The following is a 19,886-nucleotide window of genomic DNA, read 5'->3' as shown; positions in this document are numbered from 1 at the left end:
TCCAAGAATAAGACTCAAGTTACGAATCTGTAAGATCCTGTTTTGGTTGTTTTAACCTAGAGAGTTCCCCCAGTGACTCAATGCTAAATTCTAAGTTGTAATTGCAAGGTCAGTGTATGTGAAAACTGAACGTGCAGCAAAGATCCTGATCTCATTGAAAACGTTATTTATGAGCATTAAATAAGTATTAGAACTCAACTCTTGTTTTTTATTAGTCTGAATAAAAATGTTTTGCTTCCCTTTCTCTTCTTTAAACTTAATATTCTTAATTTCAGCCACTTAATGTTTCAAAATTTTCAGTTCAAGGTGTTTTTCGAAGTAAGTTTTGACATGAATGGAGGAAAAGAGGAAGCAGCAAAGCTGGTTATGTCTCTCACTTACTGAAAAGAAATTGCAGAGTGGGGAAGCATAATATTCTTTCCCTGATCTCTCATCTGCAGGAACCCCTTTCCCATTCCCTGTTAGGAAAAGTGAGAAAACATAAAAAGAAAGCTATTCAACTTTTAGAGCGTTAAAAATCAATGTTGTTTTATAAGCTAGTGTGCAGAAAATGCAAAGTTCCAAGAAGAGCAATTTGTGATCTTTGTGGAACTTGCTAGTCCTTGCAAGTACCTGAAGAAGGTATGTGACAAAGGACTGAGGTTATGTCTTCGTGGGTGGAAAGATTCACTGCAAAGCAGAGGTGTCTGAAATGACCGAAGTCCATGAGTTTAGGCCTATGCAAGACAGGACAGTGCCAAATGCTTGGAAGTGGAGTAGGAAGTTTCGTTTTTCGAAACTGTCTGATCCCATCCATTCTGTCTTTGTGAAAGGACACAGGGTGATCCTTACTTTGGAGTTTTGAATGCCTGATTTCAAATTTCAGTGGCCACTGTTACAAAGGACAACAAACACAAGCGTAATGCATCCTTTTGCTTAAAGCCTGGGCTGTGCTATTTCCTAGAAGGCTTTCCTCCTCCTCTGGAGCTGTAAAATGTCGACAGGAATTACTAAAGGTATTCTATTAGAATTGTTCTACTCTGCAGGAATCTGTCTAAAAACTTGAATTTCAATAGATAATCTCATGGGAAAAGCTTGGGAGTCAAGAAACAGCACCAAGGATTTCAAGCTTTAACTCTGTATTGACTTGTAAACCTCATGAATTTATTAGGGGACTTTCTCCTTTTTTTTGTTTGTTTGGTTTTTTGTTTTGTTTTGTTCTTTAGAATGTGTTGCTACAAATAATTGACAAAGTTTTACATAGTCAAGATAGATAATTCTCTGGTATTCTTCTGTGTATTATATTTAGTCATATTAATGATCTCACTAATACAATAAAAACTTCTATCCTCTGTGATGTGTTCAGCATTTTCTTTTCCTAGATGACTTCTCTGAATGATTGTAAATTCCTGGACATTACTGTATTACATGTTTATTTGTGGCAGTGTGCATGTTTTCCTGGTAAATATTAGGCTTTAAAATACCTTGTTCAAGCAACTCTTTACCAGCTCCCAGCACTGAAGTATTTAATGGCTCAAATGATGTAAATGATTAAGAATGTTAAAATCTTCAGATTTTTTTAAATCCTGGCTTAGTCGAGCTCACTTGGGATTTTACCTCAGCATGAAGTTCTTGAACACTTCTTTTCCTCAATACATATAACAATATTCAGAACAGAATTCAGTGTTATAACCGATTCTCTTTTGGTATAACTTGGAGGAATGTATAAAATCCATCCATCTTGTTGCCTTGGGCCTTTCTCAGACACATAATCTCAGGCAGCTTCAGCAAAGGAAGAGAATTTCAGCCAAGCATCTCTGGGCAGTGCAGAGGCAATGAACCTTTATGGTTTTTGCAGTGACCATGGTGACTTTGGACAACCTGCAGTTTAATTAGCACACAGACATTATGCTTCACTCTGACATCTTCCCAGCACAGTAAGACTGCTTGTTCACAACACTGAAAGTGCATGTAAAACATGCAAACACATGAAAGTATGCTGTGTTTCTTACCAAAATCAATACTTGCAGGATGAACTATCTTACTTATCATTTATGTTTATGAAACGCCTTCATAAAAATTTGGGAGGAGGTGGTAATGGTCTACTATTTTTTAACTGATCAGTCTCAGCAGAAAAAAGTTCTATATTGTTGGGAATAATAAACCTTATTCTGTTATCTGCAATTTGAAACTTAAAGCCTTGCTGCCAGAATGGCAATTTCGTTTGGTGATTATTTCCATGTACTGGGATGAAGGTCACTATATTTGCCTTTTTAGTTGAGTCACTTTAGTTTCTTGGCAGAACACTTAAATCTGCTGCAAAGAGGAGGTGGAGTTTTGGTGTGTAATTTTGCGAATCTGTGGACATATGCCACCTATATCTGAATTCATGGGTTTAATCCTAAGGATTAAAAGGTTGATGGTGAAAAATGTCAGACACACCACCGTTCTGGAGTAGTTAAGCAGAACAAGCTGCTGTTCTCCTGTGCTTTGAGGAAGGGTGAAGCGTCAGTTTCACCACACGGGAACTAGAGACTGGCTGGCAGTAGTAAGGGTGGTGTGAAACCCTCATGTTCAGACCACGGCGGGTGGAGCACTGACATGACTCACTGGGCAGTGACTCCCTTCAGCTAACCAAACACAGGGTTCTTCCTGAAGTGAGCTGAACTCACTCTGCTCCCTGCTCACAGGGAAGGTTAACTCACCAGCTTACTGGGACCGTGCATTTTAATGACTGCAGTCACAAGGCAGTCTAACAGGAGAAGTATTTTTAGTACATAATGTAGACTTGGACCACTGCTGTATCCTGTGGGTTTGTTACACTTTGACCTATGGTTCAAAGCTGACCAGATCTTCTTTCTTACAATAAACTTAGGGAAAGTTTTTGGTTTGAATTTGACTATATTGGCTGGAGTAGAACATAAAATGTAATGCTTTATATTACTTAAGTGGGAAATAATATTCCAGTGAGGATACACAGAACAGAGAAGCAGCATTGCTTTAGCCACCTACATCACCAACAATAAATTCCTCTGGGAAAAAAGTTTTGTTTCAGCTCTTTTGACAGCACTCAACAAAACTATGTAGTTAAGCCAGGTCATTCTGTACCAGAATTCTGTCCAGTACCATGTCTTAGGATCAGAAGCAAGAATATTACAAAAGAGAAGAACAAGAGTTTGTCTCTCCACTAAACTTGAATTTTCTAATAGCAAGAAGCTGCCTTGACTCTGCATGGGGTTTTAGAAGCTTTCCTAAATGTATGGGCTCTAGCTATAGTAGTAAATCAAGGGATTTCCTTAAATATAGAAAGTGAAATTAGATGACCACAATGGTTCCACTTCATGCTTTAAAAAAGTAATTCCAAACATTCTCATTGATACATAAACATTCAATGCATTTAGCAGATTCTTCAGACACACGTAATTTTGTTAAAAATATTCTCCTCCTCCTTTTACACTTGTTTTTAAAATAAATTGTTCTTTTCTTGAGTAGCTCAAATCAATATAGTCCACTAAATGCAAAAGATAAAGAATTGTGTATTTTATAAGTGTACTTGGTTCCCATGGAAACAAGGATTTAAATATATATACCTGTCCTGAAAGAAATGTGCTTAAGAGGTGAAATAAAGTAGACATACACTCAGAGTGTCAGCGGAAGAATGCTGAGAGGATTAAATTCTTAAAGCCACTCCTGATGTATTCTGGGCAAACAAGAGAGAACAAGCCCGATTTTCCTGGATAGGTAACGTATTAGATTCTTTATGTGGCTTTAGGTGCTCTTAATTTGAAGCGAGCAAGCATGGTAAATTATTACCAACCTATTTTCTGCTGCCTGCACTTCATGCTGCTTTACAGACAAATTGAACAGTGGTTGTTATTTCATCTAGAGCTGAAGTGCTGCACCAGGTTACAGGAAAAAACCAAAGCTGGTTGCATTGGAATGGTCTCTAAACTGCTAACATGTTTGTCATAAACAAAAAAGGGGATATTTTGAATAACCTCAAGTAACTGGTGCATTAATATCGTAGGTGAATCCTTCATAAATGGTATCTTGCTTGTCAGAATGCCTCATGAATAATTAACCATCAGGTAAAGAAAGGACTATGGGTGTTTAATGTCTATTCAAAGTATAATATGAATAAACATTACAACAGACAGAAACAAAACACTAAGCGCACTCCCCATAATTACATACAAGTAACTATAATTAAGATTTTGTTCTAGAAAAATGTGTGTAGTAGTCAGTCAATCTTACCTTTACATCCTCTTGGGACCTAAATCCTGGTCTTCAGTAGCTACCGCAGAAGGAGCAGCTCCTCCAGCTCCACGCACTTAGGTCTTTTATATTTTTTGCCTGTTACATGCAGTTCTGGTGGCTTGGGTGACCTGACATCTACTGAACAATGATCTTGATCTAAAGACTCATGTGTTACTGGATTACAGACTTGACTTAGAACTACACTCACTGGGGCTGAACTCCATTGCAGTGGTGCTAAAGGGAAACTGCAGTGTGGACTTTTCTCTCCCTTTCCTAGCGGGTGGCAAAGGATTCCCGTGGGACGGCATCTCCGGGCGCTTCCTGTGTGAACGCTTCCCCTGACACAGCTCCACTGGCGAGCGGCTCTGCGTTTGTGACACTTGAGCCTGTGAACTTACCTCTCGTCCGTCCCGAGGGACAACCGGGCATCTCACAGCCTTCCTTCAGCGAGACGGGGCGAACCCGCACACACAGCAAAGAGTTCTGTGTTGGCAGGGCCATCACTGCCGGCACCGGGTGCGGTGCCCCTGCCCGCGGGGAGTACGGCCCGTGGGCCGGGCCGGGGCGGGCTCGGTGCCGGGGGCGGGGCGGGCATCGCCGGCCGCACAGGCTCCATTTTGCGGTGTGGCTGCGGAGAGAGGCCGAAGGCTCTGCAAGTTCCCCTCAGGTGAGGTGGCTGGGGGGGAGGGAGGAGCCGGCCGGCCGCGACTCGCGTGCCCCTCGCCCCAGCCCCCGGCCCGGCCCCGCCGGCTCCTCTCGCACCGGCGGGGGCTCGGCCGCAGCCCCGGCTCTGCTCACACGTCGCCCGGGGGACTCGGCCCCAGGCCCGAGGCGCTGCCGTACTGGATGGAGCCCCGGGCAGCGCTCCCGGAGCCGCGGCCGCCCCCGGCTCGGGGCTCGGCAGGTGTCCGGCCGAGGGAGGTGCCGCCCGCCCCAGGGAGCCGCACCCCCGGCGGGGGCTGCCCTGGCCCTGCGGAGCGGGGACGAGGTCAGGTGGCCTCGGGGGAAGCAGATACCGGGATACTTGCCTCCGCCCGCAGCTCCACATTGCCGGGGGATACGCCGGGCCGGCCCGCGGCTGGCTGCTGAGGGAGCGGGAGGAGCTTGGGGCGATGCGTGACTGCCCGGAGCGGAGCGGGGCGGCGGCGGGCGGGGCCCTTAAAGGCGGCGGGGGCGCGGGCGGTGCGGGGCCGTCCCCGTCCCCGTCCCGTCCTGTCCTCCGGAAGAGGGGAGACTTCTCCGTGTTTACCGGCTGAGCTTCTGCCCAACACACCGAGCGCGGCGCGTCCGCTGATGTTTTACCGCGGGCCGGTATCGCAGCTGACTCACACCCGGCCCCCGGCTTAACCCGCCCTGCGCCCGTCCGGGGACAGCGGGGGAAAACTACAGTCTGACGGGAAAATCTGTTGTTGTTTTGGTTGTAAAAGTAGTTATGTCAGAGCTCTTGTTCAACTTGAGGATGCTTGTGCCAAATTTAAAGTCCATTTTTTTTCCCTGTCATTAAATGTTTCATAACCTGGCGAATGGTCTCGAATCTCCCTGCCCGCTGGTTGGCAACATGCGGGATGGGATGATCTCTGCCCCTACTTCCCCCAGTCCCTCTGTTAAAAATGTGACTAAAATAAACAGTTACTGTCAGGAAACAGGAATTTGCTCCACGAATGAAGAAATGCTGAGGGATTACTCCCGTTCTTATCAAATTATCATTTTAAATGGGATAGCTAGGGTACTGCTCTTCTCCCAGGAACTACCCCTCTGAGCGGAGCAGTGCAGGATGATGGATACAGGTGCTTGGTGCAGTGCAGGACTGGGGCCTGCACTATTTCTGTCATGGCAAAGGGTTCAGCTCCCTCCTGCTGGAATCTCAAAGTGTACCCTGTATTTCAGAGTTTTCTGGAGGTTTGAGCCTCTTACCATGCTTAAGTGTCTGTCTGACCCTGAATAAGAGTGATAGTTAATTACGAGTTGAAGATGCTTCCCTTCTGAATTCTGATTGCTGTGGTCAGATGTAGGAGAGAAAAGAAGGAAAAGTTTTGTGGGTTAATAGCTGACAAGTACTCCCGAGCAATTCTAAACCTACTAAACGTATTATTCAAGTGATTTAAGAGGTAATTAGCAAGCAAATACCCACTACAAACTCATATATAGTGCTTCACAGTGAAAATCTCTTTTTTTTTTCTTCCCTAGAATGTCATACCCAGGTTATCCCCCTTCTGATGGCTACCCTGCTTTCCCAGGTTATCCTGTAAGTATGGCTCTTGAATGTGTTACATTCCTAATGCATTTATATTCTATGAAATCCTTACTGTGCTCCGTGTGTCTGTAAATAGTAGCTGTCCGTTCATGTACCCTATTCTCTAGTGATTATGCTCTTTGTTTTCATCTGTATATCTCTGAAGGTGACTTTACAGCTGTCACACAAGAATTCCAAGGGGGAAGCTTAGTTTTGTTAATGATGTCTGTTGTTCCAGAAAGGTCTTTGATTCTTTGGTCTTGTCTTATTTTTTTCTTGTGAGTTTGTTTTTTTAAATACAGTTGTCTCATCTCAACAATTCTTTTTCTCTTTTTCTTCTTTTTTTTAAGTTTCTTCTATAAATAGGAGGCCCTTTACATGTAGGGTTAGAGGTAATCTCTGAATCAATCTGTACCAAATACTCACATAGCTGTATCCGAGGATTTAGAGAGATGCTGAACAATTTTCAGTGGTCACAGCCATCAGGAAGAGCTTGGAACACTTTACTCAAGTAGCCCAGCATTCGTATGACACCAAGTAAATATTTTTCTGAGGATAGAGGACACTGTATCTTGACTACCCTATCCACAGGACTGTTCCACCTTCAGCGCACAACTGAATGAACTAAAAATTTTAAAGGAAACTTAATGGAAGGCTAAAATGTAGCAGGTATGGCTGATACTGCAGTCTTTTTGATACGCCTGCAATATTTTTCAAAGCTAGATTCATCTCTGTACTTTTATGGCACTGATCATGGCACTGATCACAGTGTCATTGTGGGAATTTTACCTGTGTTTTATGTAATACAGAACCAGACTTAAGCATGGATCTCAGCCTAAATGTCATTAAGATACTGAAAAGCTATAAATAAATGCAAGATATAAATATATGCATATAAATACATGCAATAAATTCTCTGATGATTTTGCTTTACAATCTACCCTTACTTCTTCTGAAACATTAAAGTCAGTCAAACTAAAGACAAACATATTAGAAACAAGACTATTAACTCCGGGATTTCTTTTCTCCCCTCAAGGTTCTGCTGAACCCTCATGATTTTAGCTGTTGTTTATTTTTAAATACATCTGAAAACATTTTTTTTTCTTAGCTAGCATTTAAAAAATGGCCAACTTCAATTAATTAATTTAAAAGACCTTCTAGACTTGTTATCAATGACTTCCTACTCTCATTGATGATGCCCAATGTGATAACCAATTCAAAAAGCATATGTGAAATTATTTTTTTCTGCAGCACTGGTAGTTATCTGAGCAGGGCTTTTGAGGATCCTAATTTTGGATTTATGAATCTAAATTCCAATAAAATATTTTTGTTGAGTCTAGCAGGGAAATATTCAACTGCACCCCTGGGAAAAAGAATATTATATAGCCTGGGCACAGAAATTTGGGGGTAGAAATCTTGGGGCAGCCAAACCCAAGGAGAACATTGGAGCTAGGCTTTGCTGCTCTGCACTTTATTTCTGTTTTCTGGGGTCAAGAATGAATGTGTACTGTATGTAATGTGTGACCCATATTTCTAAAGCTATTCAGTAAAGATGATCCCCAGCAAGGGAGTAATGGGTCCATCCATTATGCTTCATTATGAAGCTGATTTTAAATACTTGATTTCTAAGATCAAGTATAATGGCTTTTACCTTACAGTGCTTTCCCTTAGAGATCCAGATCATTAAAGTAAATATTTCTAATATATCTTAATGCTGATAGCAACCTTTGTGGTATGGCTGGTAAATCATACATGTAGCAAAACAAATATATAGGTGTTGGACTTGTTCTTTTTATTTAAAACCTGTAGTAGGTGTTCAGTCTGACTCAGTGATCCAGATTTAGTCATTGAATGTCCATGCTTTATAACCTGGATTTCAAAGGAAGTGGGAAAAAACTCCCAAGAAGTTCTTACCCTGTAACATTTGAAAATACTGTTTGTGCAATAGAGGCAGAAGTTTCAAAGCTACTGTGCTCGTGCAAGTCTTGTAACAGGGGGTGAGCTCCTGATGATTCATAGAGAGCAAGCTGAGCTGAGCTCACCTCTTCCTTGTGTGGCATAGAAAGAGCAGCTTTCCAGTAAGGGACCAGGTGTCCCAGTGGCTGACAAGTGAAGTGTGGCTCAGCACTGCCAAGTCCTCAGGGAGGAAGGCTAATGACACACCAGGCTTCAGCAAGAGCACCTCTGGAATACTGTGTCTGGTTGTGGCCTCCCAGTACAACAAAGATGTGAACAAAGAGGAGCATGTCTGGGGAAGGCTGCTTGCCTGGAGAAGAGCAAGTCTTCTGCTGCGTGAGAAGGAGCCATAGAGACATTGGAGCCAACTCGTGTCGGGGTACACAGTGAAAGGGCAGCTAGCAAATACAGGTTGCAATTTGGTTTGAGGAAAACATTTTTCACTGTAAGGGCAGTCAAACACTGCAACAGGGGCCTAGAGAGGCTGTGAATTTGCCATTCCTTGTATATACTGAAAACCTGACTATTAGGCTTTGCATAACCTCACCCAACTCCAAAGCTGGCCCTGCTTTGAGGTTGGATGGGATCACAGGTCATCCAGAGGTGACTTCCATCCTGCACCCTCTGATTCTGTGTCAACGAAGGAGATGCATCAGAAAACCCAACCAAGAGGACCCCACCCAGGCTTCAGGAATTCTGCTGCTGCTGCTTCAAGCCCTACATCTAATTGTATAATTCACGTTGTTATTATTCATGTGGACATTCTGGCAGCTTGGGAGTTTTTACTCGAATGTGCTGTTAACAGGCATACAGACATCCCATTTCTGTGTTTCAGCCAACAGGACAGGAGTCTGTCTATCCACCAGCTGGTCAGTACCCCTATCCCACCACCGTTCCTGGAGGATTCCCTCCATCAGGAGGAGGTACCTTTCCTGCAGCACCACCAAATGCTGGGTTTCCAGGATATTCTGCCCTGGGGGGTTACCCTGCTTCAGGGAGCTTCCCTGGAGCTCCCCAGGCTGGAGGAATGCCACCTTATTCTGGAGGTAAGAGTACCAGCCAGAAGTGATTTCCAGTGTCAGCATTCCCTGTGCTCGTTAGAAGTAGTAAAGAAAAGCAGCTTTGTTCAGTGATCAGCTCAGGCAGCAGCACACAGGCAGCCAGCCAGGTTGCCATCCAGCAGGAAATACCTGCATGCTGATGGCAGAGCCTTGGTGGTTCTGGGTCACTGCACTTACATGGAGAAACTGGTCTCTTACGTAGCTCTGCTCAATAACCTGACTCATGTTGTGTTAAAGAAGTCAAGTACAAAATACTAAGTGTGCTAAAGTCTGGGTTTTTTCCCCTGGCTTTGCTTCCAGGCCCTGGCTTTGCTGTGCCTCCCACTGGCCCTGGCTTTGGTGGCTATCCACAGCAGCCTCCCGCCCAAAGCTATGCTGGAGGTGGACCAGCACAAATTCCAGGTATGTCATATATAAGAAACTTTAAGCACCCAAGGTTAAACCGAGACCCCAGGATAGCTAGTAAGAAATTAGGCCCTTACCTTTGTTACTTGTAGCTGTTGAGGTTTGTATGCTGTGCACCTCCTGCCACCTTTCTTGACCGGGCCACTGAAGGGCTGATGAGAACCAGTTCCGTAGGTGCTACATCCAAAAGGGATGGATGTCCCTGAATAATGGTCATGATGCAGTGGTTTAGGTGCTTATTCTTTTTCAAACTGCAAGTATCTGATGAGAACTGTAAAATCCAGAGTCCATATTCAATAAGTATCTAGCAGTTCTGTTAATCTCAATTGCATTTTTCAGATCTGTGTGTTCACAATGATCCCTGGCATATTGGAGAAAGAGGAAAGGAAAATGCATACATTTGCTTAAAAGCAGTGCAGTGTTTGTAATGCTTTAAGTGGTCATTTACTATAAGAGATGATTTTTGTCCTGGAATATATCAGTTGTGTTTTAAAGAAATTCAAAGCAGCAAAACGTTTTTGTTTTATGATTGCTTTGTTAACTCTGGTACTAAGTTTCTATTAAAATGATAAGGAATGTCCATACATATTATGAATAAAAATAAAATTCCAGTACAAAAAAAATAGTTTTAGCTTTTGTATTCACAGTGCTTTTGATCACAGAATGAGATTCCTTCAATCCTTTCTGCAGCAATGAATTCTGAATATTTATTGTTTACATGCTAGGCATTTTAAAGTGTATATAACGGCTTTTAAAGAGAGCATGGGACACACATTCTTCATTTGTTTGGGCTATCTTGGCTTCTGTCAAAAATAGCAGAATTTCTTAAGGAGAGATCCTTCCAGTTCCCACAGCACCAGTAAGTTTAGTAATTTTAGAATTGTCTTGCTAGTGTATGTATCAAAATGAATCAGTGATTGCTTCTTCCCATTATTCCCAAGGAAAGAAATTCAGTTACTGATTGTGGTAGGTATCATTACTTAGGAAACAGATTGTGTACAGTGGCAGGTTTGGCTTTATATTCAGATTAGATGGTATTTTTACAATAAGAGGAGATGTAATTAATTTCTTCTACCTTGTTCTTTATTTTCACTAGGATTTCCTGGTGGACAAGTACCATCCCCAATGCCTGGTCCGGTATGTGCTGTTTTCTCTCCTAGAATTAATCTTATGTGGCCTCTGTAGTTTTAATGTTTTTACAGCTGATTTCCAATGGTTTAGACTGTGTTCTGCATCAGGAGTTTCCATCTACCCTCAGAGTAATGTTGCCCTCATTCTGTGTTAGAGTAAGAAATGGAGAATTAACGGACAGTGCCTTCTGAAGTACTGATTGCAGAGCTGTGATTTTAATTTGAATTTATATTGTGCAGATATCTAGTTATGTGTGACTCTTATTTTCAGCCTGCTGCAGTGGTTCAGTATACCCAGGGTACAATTCAAGCTGCTCCAAACTTTGATGCTGGAAGGGATGCAGAAATTCTACGCAAAGCTATGAAGGGTTTTGGTAAGCAAAGAAGCTTTCGTTCCTATTGATCTAACTTCTTAATGCCATTTTGTTGTTTTCTTCAGTTTTTATTTAACTATACTTCCCCCCCGCCCAGCTTTTCAAAAGTTACATTTTCAAAAGGGCCTGGGCTATTTAGTAGATGAAGTTCCATAGAAAATTTGGTAGACTTAAATAGCAGCCACTTACTATGTAACTATGCCCAAATGCAACAGTATAAAATGCACAGTTTGGGGGGGGACTATATTGCATTCTTACATGACATTGCCCTTCTGTTTCCAAGGAACTGATGAGCAGGCCATCATAAATGTTGTTGCTAACCGCTCCAATGATCAAAGGCAAAAAATCAAGGCAGCTTTCAAGACTATGTATGGCAAGGTACGTTCACTAGTTCTTTGAACTGGTAAACAAAACCAAACTTTCAGCTGCTGCTTTAACTGCCTGGTTGCATTTTAGTCCTGGGGAGTGATTTGGACATTTTTTAAAATATACTTCTTTTAGTTATGTTCCTTATATATTGCGATATTTGACATAGTGTGGTCCTGATACCTGGAAGAAGCAGGGGTGGGGGAAGGCTGGAGGCTGTCTCTGTCCCTGACCATGCAAGAAGCTTCTCTGCTTCTCTAATGCTTGATAGAAAGTAATCAAGCTTAAACTGCCCTTGTATTTGTGTCTGAAACTACTGAGTTTTTTATGCACACAAAGCAGCACTGAAATATTTTTCCCAAGAAAAAACTGAGAAACTGATTGAGGATTGGATAGTAAATAAAAGTCCAGGTTAATTTAATTTCTTCCCTCTGTCATCTTTGCAACTTAAAGTGAAATTTTGTAGTTGTGGCATTTAATAACATCTCAAATAGTGAGGAGATAATGGAGAAGAGCTGAGGTGTCAGAGGAAAGATTTTCATAAGAAACAAAGCTTTACAGGAAAAACAGCCCAAAGGTAGAAATAAGTCATAAAAGTAAATTCTAGTTTGATCTTTCTTTGGTATATAATCTGTATATGCCTAACACTCTGCAAAGCTCTTTTTGTGTTTGTAATTGAACAGGATTTAATTAAAGATCTGAAGTCTGAGTTAAGTGGTAATGTGGAAGAACTGATTCTAGCGCTCTTCATGCCTAGTACCTACTATGATGCCTGGAGCTTACGTCATGCAATGAAGGTATGGTATTCCTGTGAAGGAAACAGTTCAAAATGACCTTAAAATGCTCATCTAAGAATACCTGGTCCCAGCATTGTTGAAAAATTTGCTAGTGTCAAATAAATCCTGGAATTGCAGGGCTTAAAATTATTTTCTGCTGTGTCCCCCAGTTCCAGATGATTTCTGCAGGATTAGCCAATTCAGGGCAGATGTCCACTCAGTAGAGGAAGAAACGCAGCAGGACAGAACCTTGTTCTCTACCACTTGGACATAATTATTGCTAGAACCTAAAAAGGGCCACGGTGCTGTTAAAACCATAGTCACTGTTTAAACTAAAGGTACATACCTTTCCTTACTAGGAACAAACCTTTGTTACTGAAAGGTATTTTTGGATTATCCGTTTTTTCCCCCCAAAAAAGACAATGAAAAAATAATTTCTTGAGGTCAGATGGATATATCTGTTCAAGTATAAAGACAGCATTTAGAGATTAGGTGAGCAAGTTGGTTTAAACTTTTAACTCAGATAAACTGGTACATCCAGCTGACTGGAACGTCTTGCTTGAGCTGCAGCAGCTAGCAGGTGGCTGATAGTGGAAATGAGTAACTCAACCCATGTATGAATGCACACCTTCTAGAAAACATGGAGCTTAAATGAAGATCTGCCTTTAATGGGGAATAGTCATTTTCAAAAATTCATAATATAAGATTTCCTAGAAGTCTCACATACATCCCCTCTCTTATCTAATCCTTGCCTGAATTGAGATGACCATGCCAGTAAGATCCCCCGGTACACAGAAATCACACTTAACTTTTATTGTGGGGAGAGGGAAGCATCTGTAAAAAGTTCCACGCTGAGGAAGCAGCCACATTTGGATAGGAAACACACTTGTGTACTGACCAGAATGGAATTTACATGTGTACCTTTGACTTCAATGATAATCATAAGGCTCTACCTTCCTATAGTAAGTTTCCAGATTAAGGCTGCCAAAGAATTTTCCTTCCTAAACCATTTTCCAGTTAACTTTTGGCCAGTGTCACTGATGTGGATGTATAGTTTTGGGCTGTTTCTCTGAACTGGTGCAGAATGGCATGTTTGAGGAATCTTCATTCCATTTTAAGTGTACAGTAGACTTGGTGCTTTCACACTGCAAGGATACTGTTCTTACAAGGTAGATGTATTAGGTTTTGAAATACCAGATGACTGGTATTATTTCACAGTTGAAGAAAACTGCATAGGTAGTGCTCTGTAGTTATGCCTTTGTTTTCTCTGCCTACAGGGAGCAGGCACGCAGGAGAGTGTGTTGATTGAGATCCTTTGCACAAGGACAAACCAGGAAATTCGCGAAATAGTGAACTGCTATAAATCCGAATTTGGAAGGGACATTGAAGAAGACATCAGATCAGACACTTCAGGACACTTTGAACGATTACTTATATCCATGTGCCAAGTGAGCTTTAATTATTTTTTTTTAATAAGATAACAGTGTACAGTCTGATGTGTGTAGTCACAATGGCTCCATAAATAGCCTGTGTATGCTTAGTTAGAGGCTGGTTTTTAAGAAATTAGCCCATGGTCATTAATTTATTCCCTAAGATGTGACTCTTCAGTCCCTCCTCAAGAGATACTTCTTATCCGCAAATCCATGATGAATTGTGTGACCTAATTTAGCACCCTCAATTAGTATCAGAATTTATGTGGAAATATTGTGCAGATGCAACCAAGTGGTTCCCTAAAGCAGTGCTCTATACTGCTTTTAGAGCAGGATGCTTTTTATTTTTTGCATGTTAACAAAGTAATCTGGGTGAAGCTGATTGGATAACCTCCGTGGTATGTAGAATGCCTCTGAGAATCCCTACAAACAAGGTAAGATGTGCCAGAGGGCAAAACCTGCTTCCCAAGTTACTCCACAGCCTGCCTTCCCCTTACATCACCAGAATTAGGGAGGTGCTGCTGCTGAACTCAGGTGACCACTGGAGTTTGTTTATCCCATATCATTTACTAGGGCTCATTTTGTGTTGAGGAATAGTAACTTGCAGTTACCCATATTTAGGAAGAAATATGTAACTAATGCAACTTCCCACAGTTCTCTGATAAACTTGCCTATTTTGTGTTAGAATTTCTATGACACTTCTCTACCTCCTTGGCTTCTACCTTTGTGAGAGTTCACCTATGCTCTAGATATTTGGTTAAAAGTAAAAATCCAGAAGAAAGCAAACCTGGAGAAACTCATGCTGCTAATTTTTATTTTGATAAATCCAGTAGTTTACAATAACTGACAATCACATCATTTAAATAATATATTAACCACTACAGATACAACAGTATTCGAGAAAATGTATTCAGCCTAGTCAGCCAGTATGTTTAGCAGTATCCATCCATGCACTGGGCAGCAAAAAAACCAAAACAACCACCAAAGCACATAAAATGTCATACAAGCCCTACTGACACAAGTGTAGTAAGTGCTTTCTGGAGACATTCTTACTTGAAATAAGCAACTTCTAAATAAAATAGGAGGGAAACCTGAGATATTTCAGGTGTGCATATTCAGTAAGATAATTCATTAGTTCATTTGGGAAGAGTCTTTGCAACTTGAAGCCTAGAAACAAATCAAGAGAAAGCTTACATTATTAAGTAAAATAGAGAATTAAGTACAGTACTCAATTAGGACTATGAGATGGTTTGTAGGGTGAAGTTATCTGAGTCAGTGTATCTGCAGTTCAAAGCATGTCCTACAGATAGGGTTCTGAGCCACTTTTGTATTTGTTTCCTATAAAGAATATTAAACCAAAGAGGAGTTTTAAAGCAATGTAATGTATTTCAAACTATTTCTCTTTCTGCTTCAAGCTTTGAAGATGCATGCTTGGTGCCTATGTACCCTGCAAGCAGTTAAATCATAGCCTTCTCTGTGAAATTTTATTTGAAATCTGCTATCTTTGCACTAAGGGTAATCGTGATGAGAATCAAACTGTGGATTATCAAAAAGCTCAAGAAGATGCTCAGCGTCTGTACCAAGCCGGTGAAGGAAAACTTGGGACTGATGAATCTTGCTTTAATATGGTTCTGGCAAGCAGAAGTTTTCCCCAACTGAAAGCAACCGTTGAGGCATACTCCAGGGTAGGAGTTCTTCACTGATTTCAAATAAGCTTGGTGAATGTAATTAACCTTAAATTAAGGTTCCAGTTGTTACTGCATTTCATCATCCACATATTAATCTCATTTATTTGTAGATTGCTAATCGTGATTTATTAAGCAGCATTGACCGAGAATTTTCTGGAAATGTGGAACGTGGTTTGAAGACTATTGGTAAGTTATATTGTTCTTCCCTCCCCTTATCCTTTAGGAATTAAACCTAAATGTAATCAAAGAAAAATCCAGTTCAGCACTGGCCATATGGCAAATGATCCCACAATCAGAGACTCTGCTAGCACAGAAGTAGCTTCAATTATTCAAATGATTCATCTTGCACTTAAATGAAGAAAACATGCATCCACCATGAAGAAGTCAGTTTCAAATAAGAAAAGACCACAGAGGAACTACTTGTCACTTCTCTGGGAAGGCAGGCAAGTGCACAGAACCAAAGGTCACTGGTTAGTGCTTGTAGCTGTATAATTCAGAGTTCTGCAAAAGGAGGTACCAGTGTCACAGAGCTGTGACTGGGTGTGCAGCTCCTCAGCAGAGACAGCTGAGCCACCCACACAGATAACCTCAGAGCCAACATGAACCTACTGAAGGCACAGTTCCTTTTCCACCCCCTTCCCCACCACCATCTACCCCAAAAAGCTCAGCAAAATAGAAGGCACCAGTTTGAATTCACTTTTTCCTACCGACTTGTTATAGCAAAGCAGTTCAACACAATTCAGCACAATTAACTGATAGTGAAAATCAGTAATATTTAGTAAATCTGGAGACACCAGTCGTATCAGTGCTCACCCAAATGACAGCAATTCTGTAGCCATAATGGATAAGCAAAAACTTCCCAGAGTATATTCTACTCAGAGTTTAATGGGAAAAATTCAGGTCTGAGAATAAGGTAGAAGAATAACGGCTCATCTCTGAGTGTGAACAATCTACCTGAAACAAAATACATGCTGTAACTACAAGAGCTACAGAACTACTAGAGAACCTTCTACCTTTGTACTTTTCTTAGTGAGATTCTAGCAATGGAACATGAGTAAAATACCTTGTGTCCCAGTACCAGCTACCCAAGGAGAAGAACTGGTTTTGAATTACCTGTTTGAGAGTTAAGATTTCAGTGCTTTGAAAAGCACTTCCCCAGAGGAGTTAACTGCTAATAACCATAAGTTTTTGTGTGAAGGAATAACTTGAAAATAAGCTTATTAGCTTTATAAACAGGTCCCGTTATTCACAGTAACTGGATCTTCACTAATACCAACCTCTAGGTGTCTACAGCAAAAATCCTGAGTTGATCTTGCCAGGTATCACTATACAGGATACAATACTGGAACTAATCCTAACAATATACTTTGTTGCAGTGCAATGTGCTTTAAATCGCCCAGCCTTTTTTGCAGAAAGACTTTATTATTCTATGAAAGGAGCTGGCACAGATGATTCTACCCTCATCAGAATTGTAGTCACTCGCAGTGAGGTAAGAAATTTTCTCCTGTGTACAAGTCACATGCAGCAGAAAGCTATCTACCCAAACCAGCTTGTCACTTAGTCCTCCTTTCACAGCTGTAAAAACATGTACTGCATGAAGCTTTTATGGGGCTTACATTTAGATGAATGTATTAAATTAGTTTTAAAGCCAGCTTTCACGTAGTAATTTAATTAAGTCTGGCTAGATAGTAGTAACTGCTTGTTTTCCTTTTTAACTATTATTTCCCGTCTACATAGCAAATGAGCACCTCCAGGTGAGAAGTTCACGTGTTCAGAGTTAGGGCAGCACAATCCTAACAAAGCATGGAACAACTACTGGACTCTGCTTGGGGAGCTGCTCCTGTGTCCTTGGAGGGACCAGCTGGCTTGTCCACTGCACAGGGTTAATCATTGCACATCTCACCCTTGGCATGTGTTCTCTAGTTTGCAAGGGAGGAGATGTGGGGTGACTGTCTAGGATTTAAATCATACACTGTGGTTAAGTTTTCTGCTTTTTTTTTTGTCTTTGCATAGATTGACCTTGTGCAAATTAAACAGATGTTCACACAGATGTATCAGAAGACACTGGCTACAATGATAGCAAGTGATACAAGCGGTGATTACCGGCAGTTGCTGCTGGCAATTGTTGGGCAATAGAAGAGAATTATCTGGTTTTTTGGTTTGTTTTTTTTTTTTAAACAAACTGAAGGACATGAAACATGCTTTACATAGATACTAACTATCCTTGTAAAAGAGTAATTTTAAAGGTTGCATAATCAAATATGCCTTCTTGATGATTCAGTAAGCTTTTTGCACTTACAATGCCTTAATTTACAGCACGTAATATTCTTCATTGTATAATAAAAAGATATATCTTGTCTATTAGACCCTAAGCCTCAGTCTTTTTGACCCAGACAAAACCACTTCCCCTCTACTGCACTCCTGCATGAGTCTCTGTGGGAGTCAACTGTTTCAACCAAATGAATCTCCAGCACTCAACAAGTTTCCTGAAATACCTAAACTGCTGAGCTTACTGTGGAAGAGAAACAAAGCCTCAGGCTAGGATGTAAAGCATTTTACACCCGGTCCCCTTTTAATGTCTTTCCATCATAATGTTGAAAAACATTAAGTCACAATACACTGACAGTTTAGGGGCCTTGGCAGAATCTGACTGTACTCCCGGTATTAAATTCCTTAAACTACTGATTAGTTACCATTATGCTTACGGCAGCAATGAAAAGGAGAAATCAACTTGGATCTGATTTTGAAGTCTCTCCTTATAAAGGAGTAAGTTATACAGCAGCTGACCGAGCAGTGAAAAAGTGTTTATTTAAAACTAACCTGTAAATCCAACCCAAAGCAGTTGTGACCTACACAATATAAATGACTATGTGGATGTTTTCAAAGGATTTAAAGAGAGTAACTTTGCACAGCACATTTGGTTTTTTTAGAAGGCTGCAGTGAATTTGTCCCCAGCCATAAATTTAAGAGAAGCTTCGAGTCTGGCAGTAGTAGGCAGTGTGTTCCTTCAGCGATGCTTTAACAAGTAACAATTGCATTACAGGACACACAAAAAGCAAAAGCCTATTTCTAGTATCTCTCAGACAAAAATCACTAGGGCTGGTAGTGCTGGTTCCAATATGACAAACCTTTCACTCTGCACAGCATGAACACAGAGGTTTCTACACAGCAACAACAGATTATCAAGTGTATCATACCAAAAGAGCTTATCTATTTTACTTATATCACTGGTCTGCAACCTAAGTCTGATTTTAGACTATAAACTTTTTCTGATACTGGGAAATACAGTTCAGCTGGGTCAGATTAATTATTTCAAATACAAAATCAGTGGAAGTTGATTTGGAGAGACTAGAAGACATTTTACTCTGCACTGCTTTGGTCATCTTGGTGCAAGTATCCACTGAGCTAGATATACGGGTGTGTATACAGATACCCATCTGTCAACAGCTTTCCAAGCTTGACCAAGATTCTTATAAGCTTTGGTTCTTGTTTCTTTGTTCATGAACAAACTTCCTTACAAGTGAAGCACCTTAACACTTAATAATTAAAGCATATTAGTGCATATCTATCTTTTTATGTGACTGAAAATCCCTACCACTTCACTTGTCATTCAAAGCAGAATATTGATTAAATCTGGCTCATACATACTATCACTAGAAAATGAACAGGTGAAGAGGGTTCTATGTTCTATTCTATGTGAATGTAAAACATTTACTTGTTTTATGGCAAAAATATTTTCATTACATGCTAGCAACAAAGAATTGTTAAATGGGTAGCAAGAATTGAATGATTGACAATGAAACAAAAAAAGTAGCAAAAAATAGGCAAGGAAAGACTGAACAGATATTGTCTGTCCTGCCTCTGAAAAAGCCTTAATTTTCTACATAACTTATGTAATAGTGCTTTCAGATTAAACATTAGGAAAAAAGCAAGCTGTTAGGAGAGTCTTCCCTCCAAAAGCATTTAGACTCGCACCGGAAGTGACCTCCCTTTCTAAGAGAAAAACAGCCTCAATCCCAACCATTTGGTTTTTTGCAAGGGGCCAATCTTCACAATTGAAGGCATGAGACTGGGGCAATTTTTCCATTTCACAACTGAATTTAACAAGCTTTGAAAGGAAAGCTGTTGTTTCACACTATAATTTTGGGAGGTGAGGGTGTTTGTTTGCCATTGAACTGGATACAGGTAGGTTGTGAACTTGGCTGTTCTTCCCCGTTTGGCTCAGCAAATG

General features: G+C 41.0%; 2 protein-coding genes across 3 annotated transcripts in view; one reads left to right on the top strand and one right to left on the bottom strand.

Moving 5' to 3' along the window:
- The first annotated feature begins 4,798 nt into the window (after nt 1–4,798).
- On the top strand, nt 4,799–18,021 carry LOC121672807 (annexin A7-like). 2 transcript variants are annotated; one of them, XM_042045697.1, is made up of 13 exons: nt 4,799–4,903; nt 6,424–6,481; nt 9,261–9,471; nt 9,787–9,888; nt 10,988–11,028; nt 11,293–11,395; nt 11,679–11,773; nt 12,445–12,558; nt 13,815–13,985; nt 15,482–15,652; nt 15,766–15,841; nt 17,032–17,144; nt 17,669–18,021. In XM_042045697.1, exons 2-13 carry the CDS (start codon nt 6,425–6,427, stop codon nt 17,789–17,791), a joined length of 1,377 nt encoding a protein of 458 aa, XP_041901631.1. In that variant the 5' UTR covers nt 4,799–4,903; nt 6,424; the 3' UTR covers nt 17,792–18,021. The 2 variants fall into 2 exon arrangements, with proteins under 2 accessions (XP_041901631.1, XP_041901632.1); XM_042045698.1 differs by having other exon boundaries at nt 4,828–4,888.
- Nucleotides 14,765–19,886, bottom strand: part of LOC121672805 (serine/threonine-protein phosphatase 2B catalytic subunit beta isoform) — a 47,068-nt gene continuing 41,946 nt past the window's right edge. Inside the window, exon 16 of the transcript XR_006019000.1 lies at nt 14,765–15,134. The gene's annotated coding sequence lies outside the window, so the exon portion shown is untranslated. The remainder of the gene's footprint in view (nt 15,135–19,886) is intronic.

This window comes from Corvus kubaryi, unplaced genomic scaffold, assembly GCF_017639235.1.
Source record: "Corvus kubaryi isolate FWS band 111438036 unplaced genomic scaffold, C.kubaryi_AGA036_p1.0 64976, whole genome shotgun sequence".
Taxonomy (NCBI): Eukaryota; Metazoa; Chordata; class Aves; order Passeriformes; family Corvidae; genus Corvus; species Corvus kubaryi.
This window is presented reverse-complemented; position numbering and strand designations above follow the sequence as displayed.

Bases quoted from the DNA above. Each gene is read 5' to 3' on its own strand.
- LOC121672807 (XM_042045697.1), top strand. From the start codon at position 6,425: ATGTCATACCCAGGTTATCCCCCTTCTGATGGCTACCCTGCTTTCCCA. The intron at 9,472-9,786 runs GTAAGAGTACCA...CTTTGCTTCCAG, and splicing joins AATGCCACCTTATTCTGGAG to GCCCTGGCTTTGCTGTGCCT. The intron at 12,559-13,814 runs GTATGGTATTCC...CTCTGCCTACAG, and splicing joins GCTTACGTCATGCAATGAAG to GGAGCAGGCACGCAGGAGAG.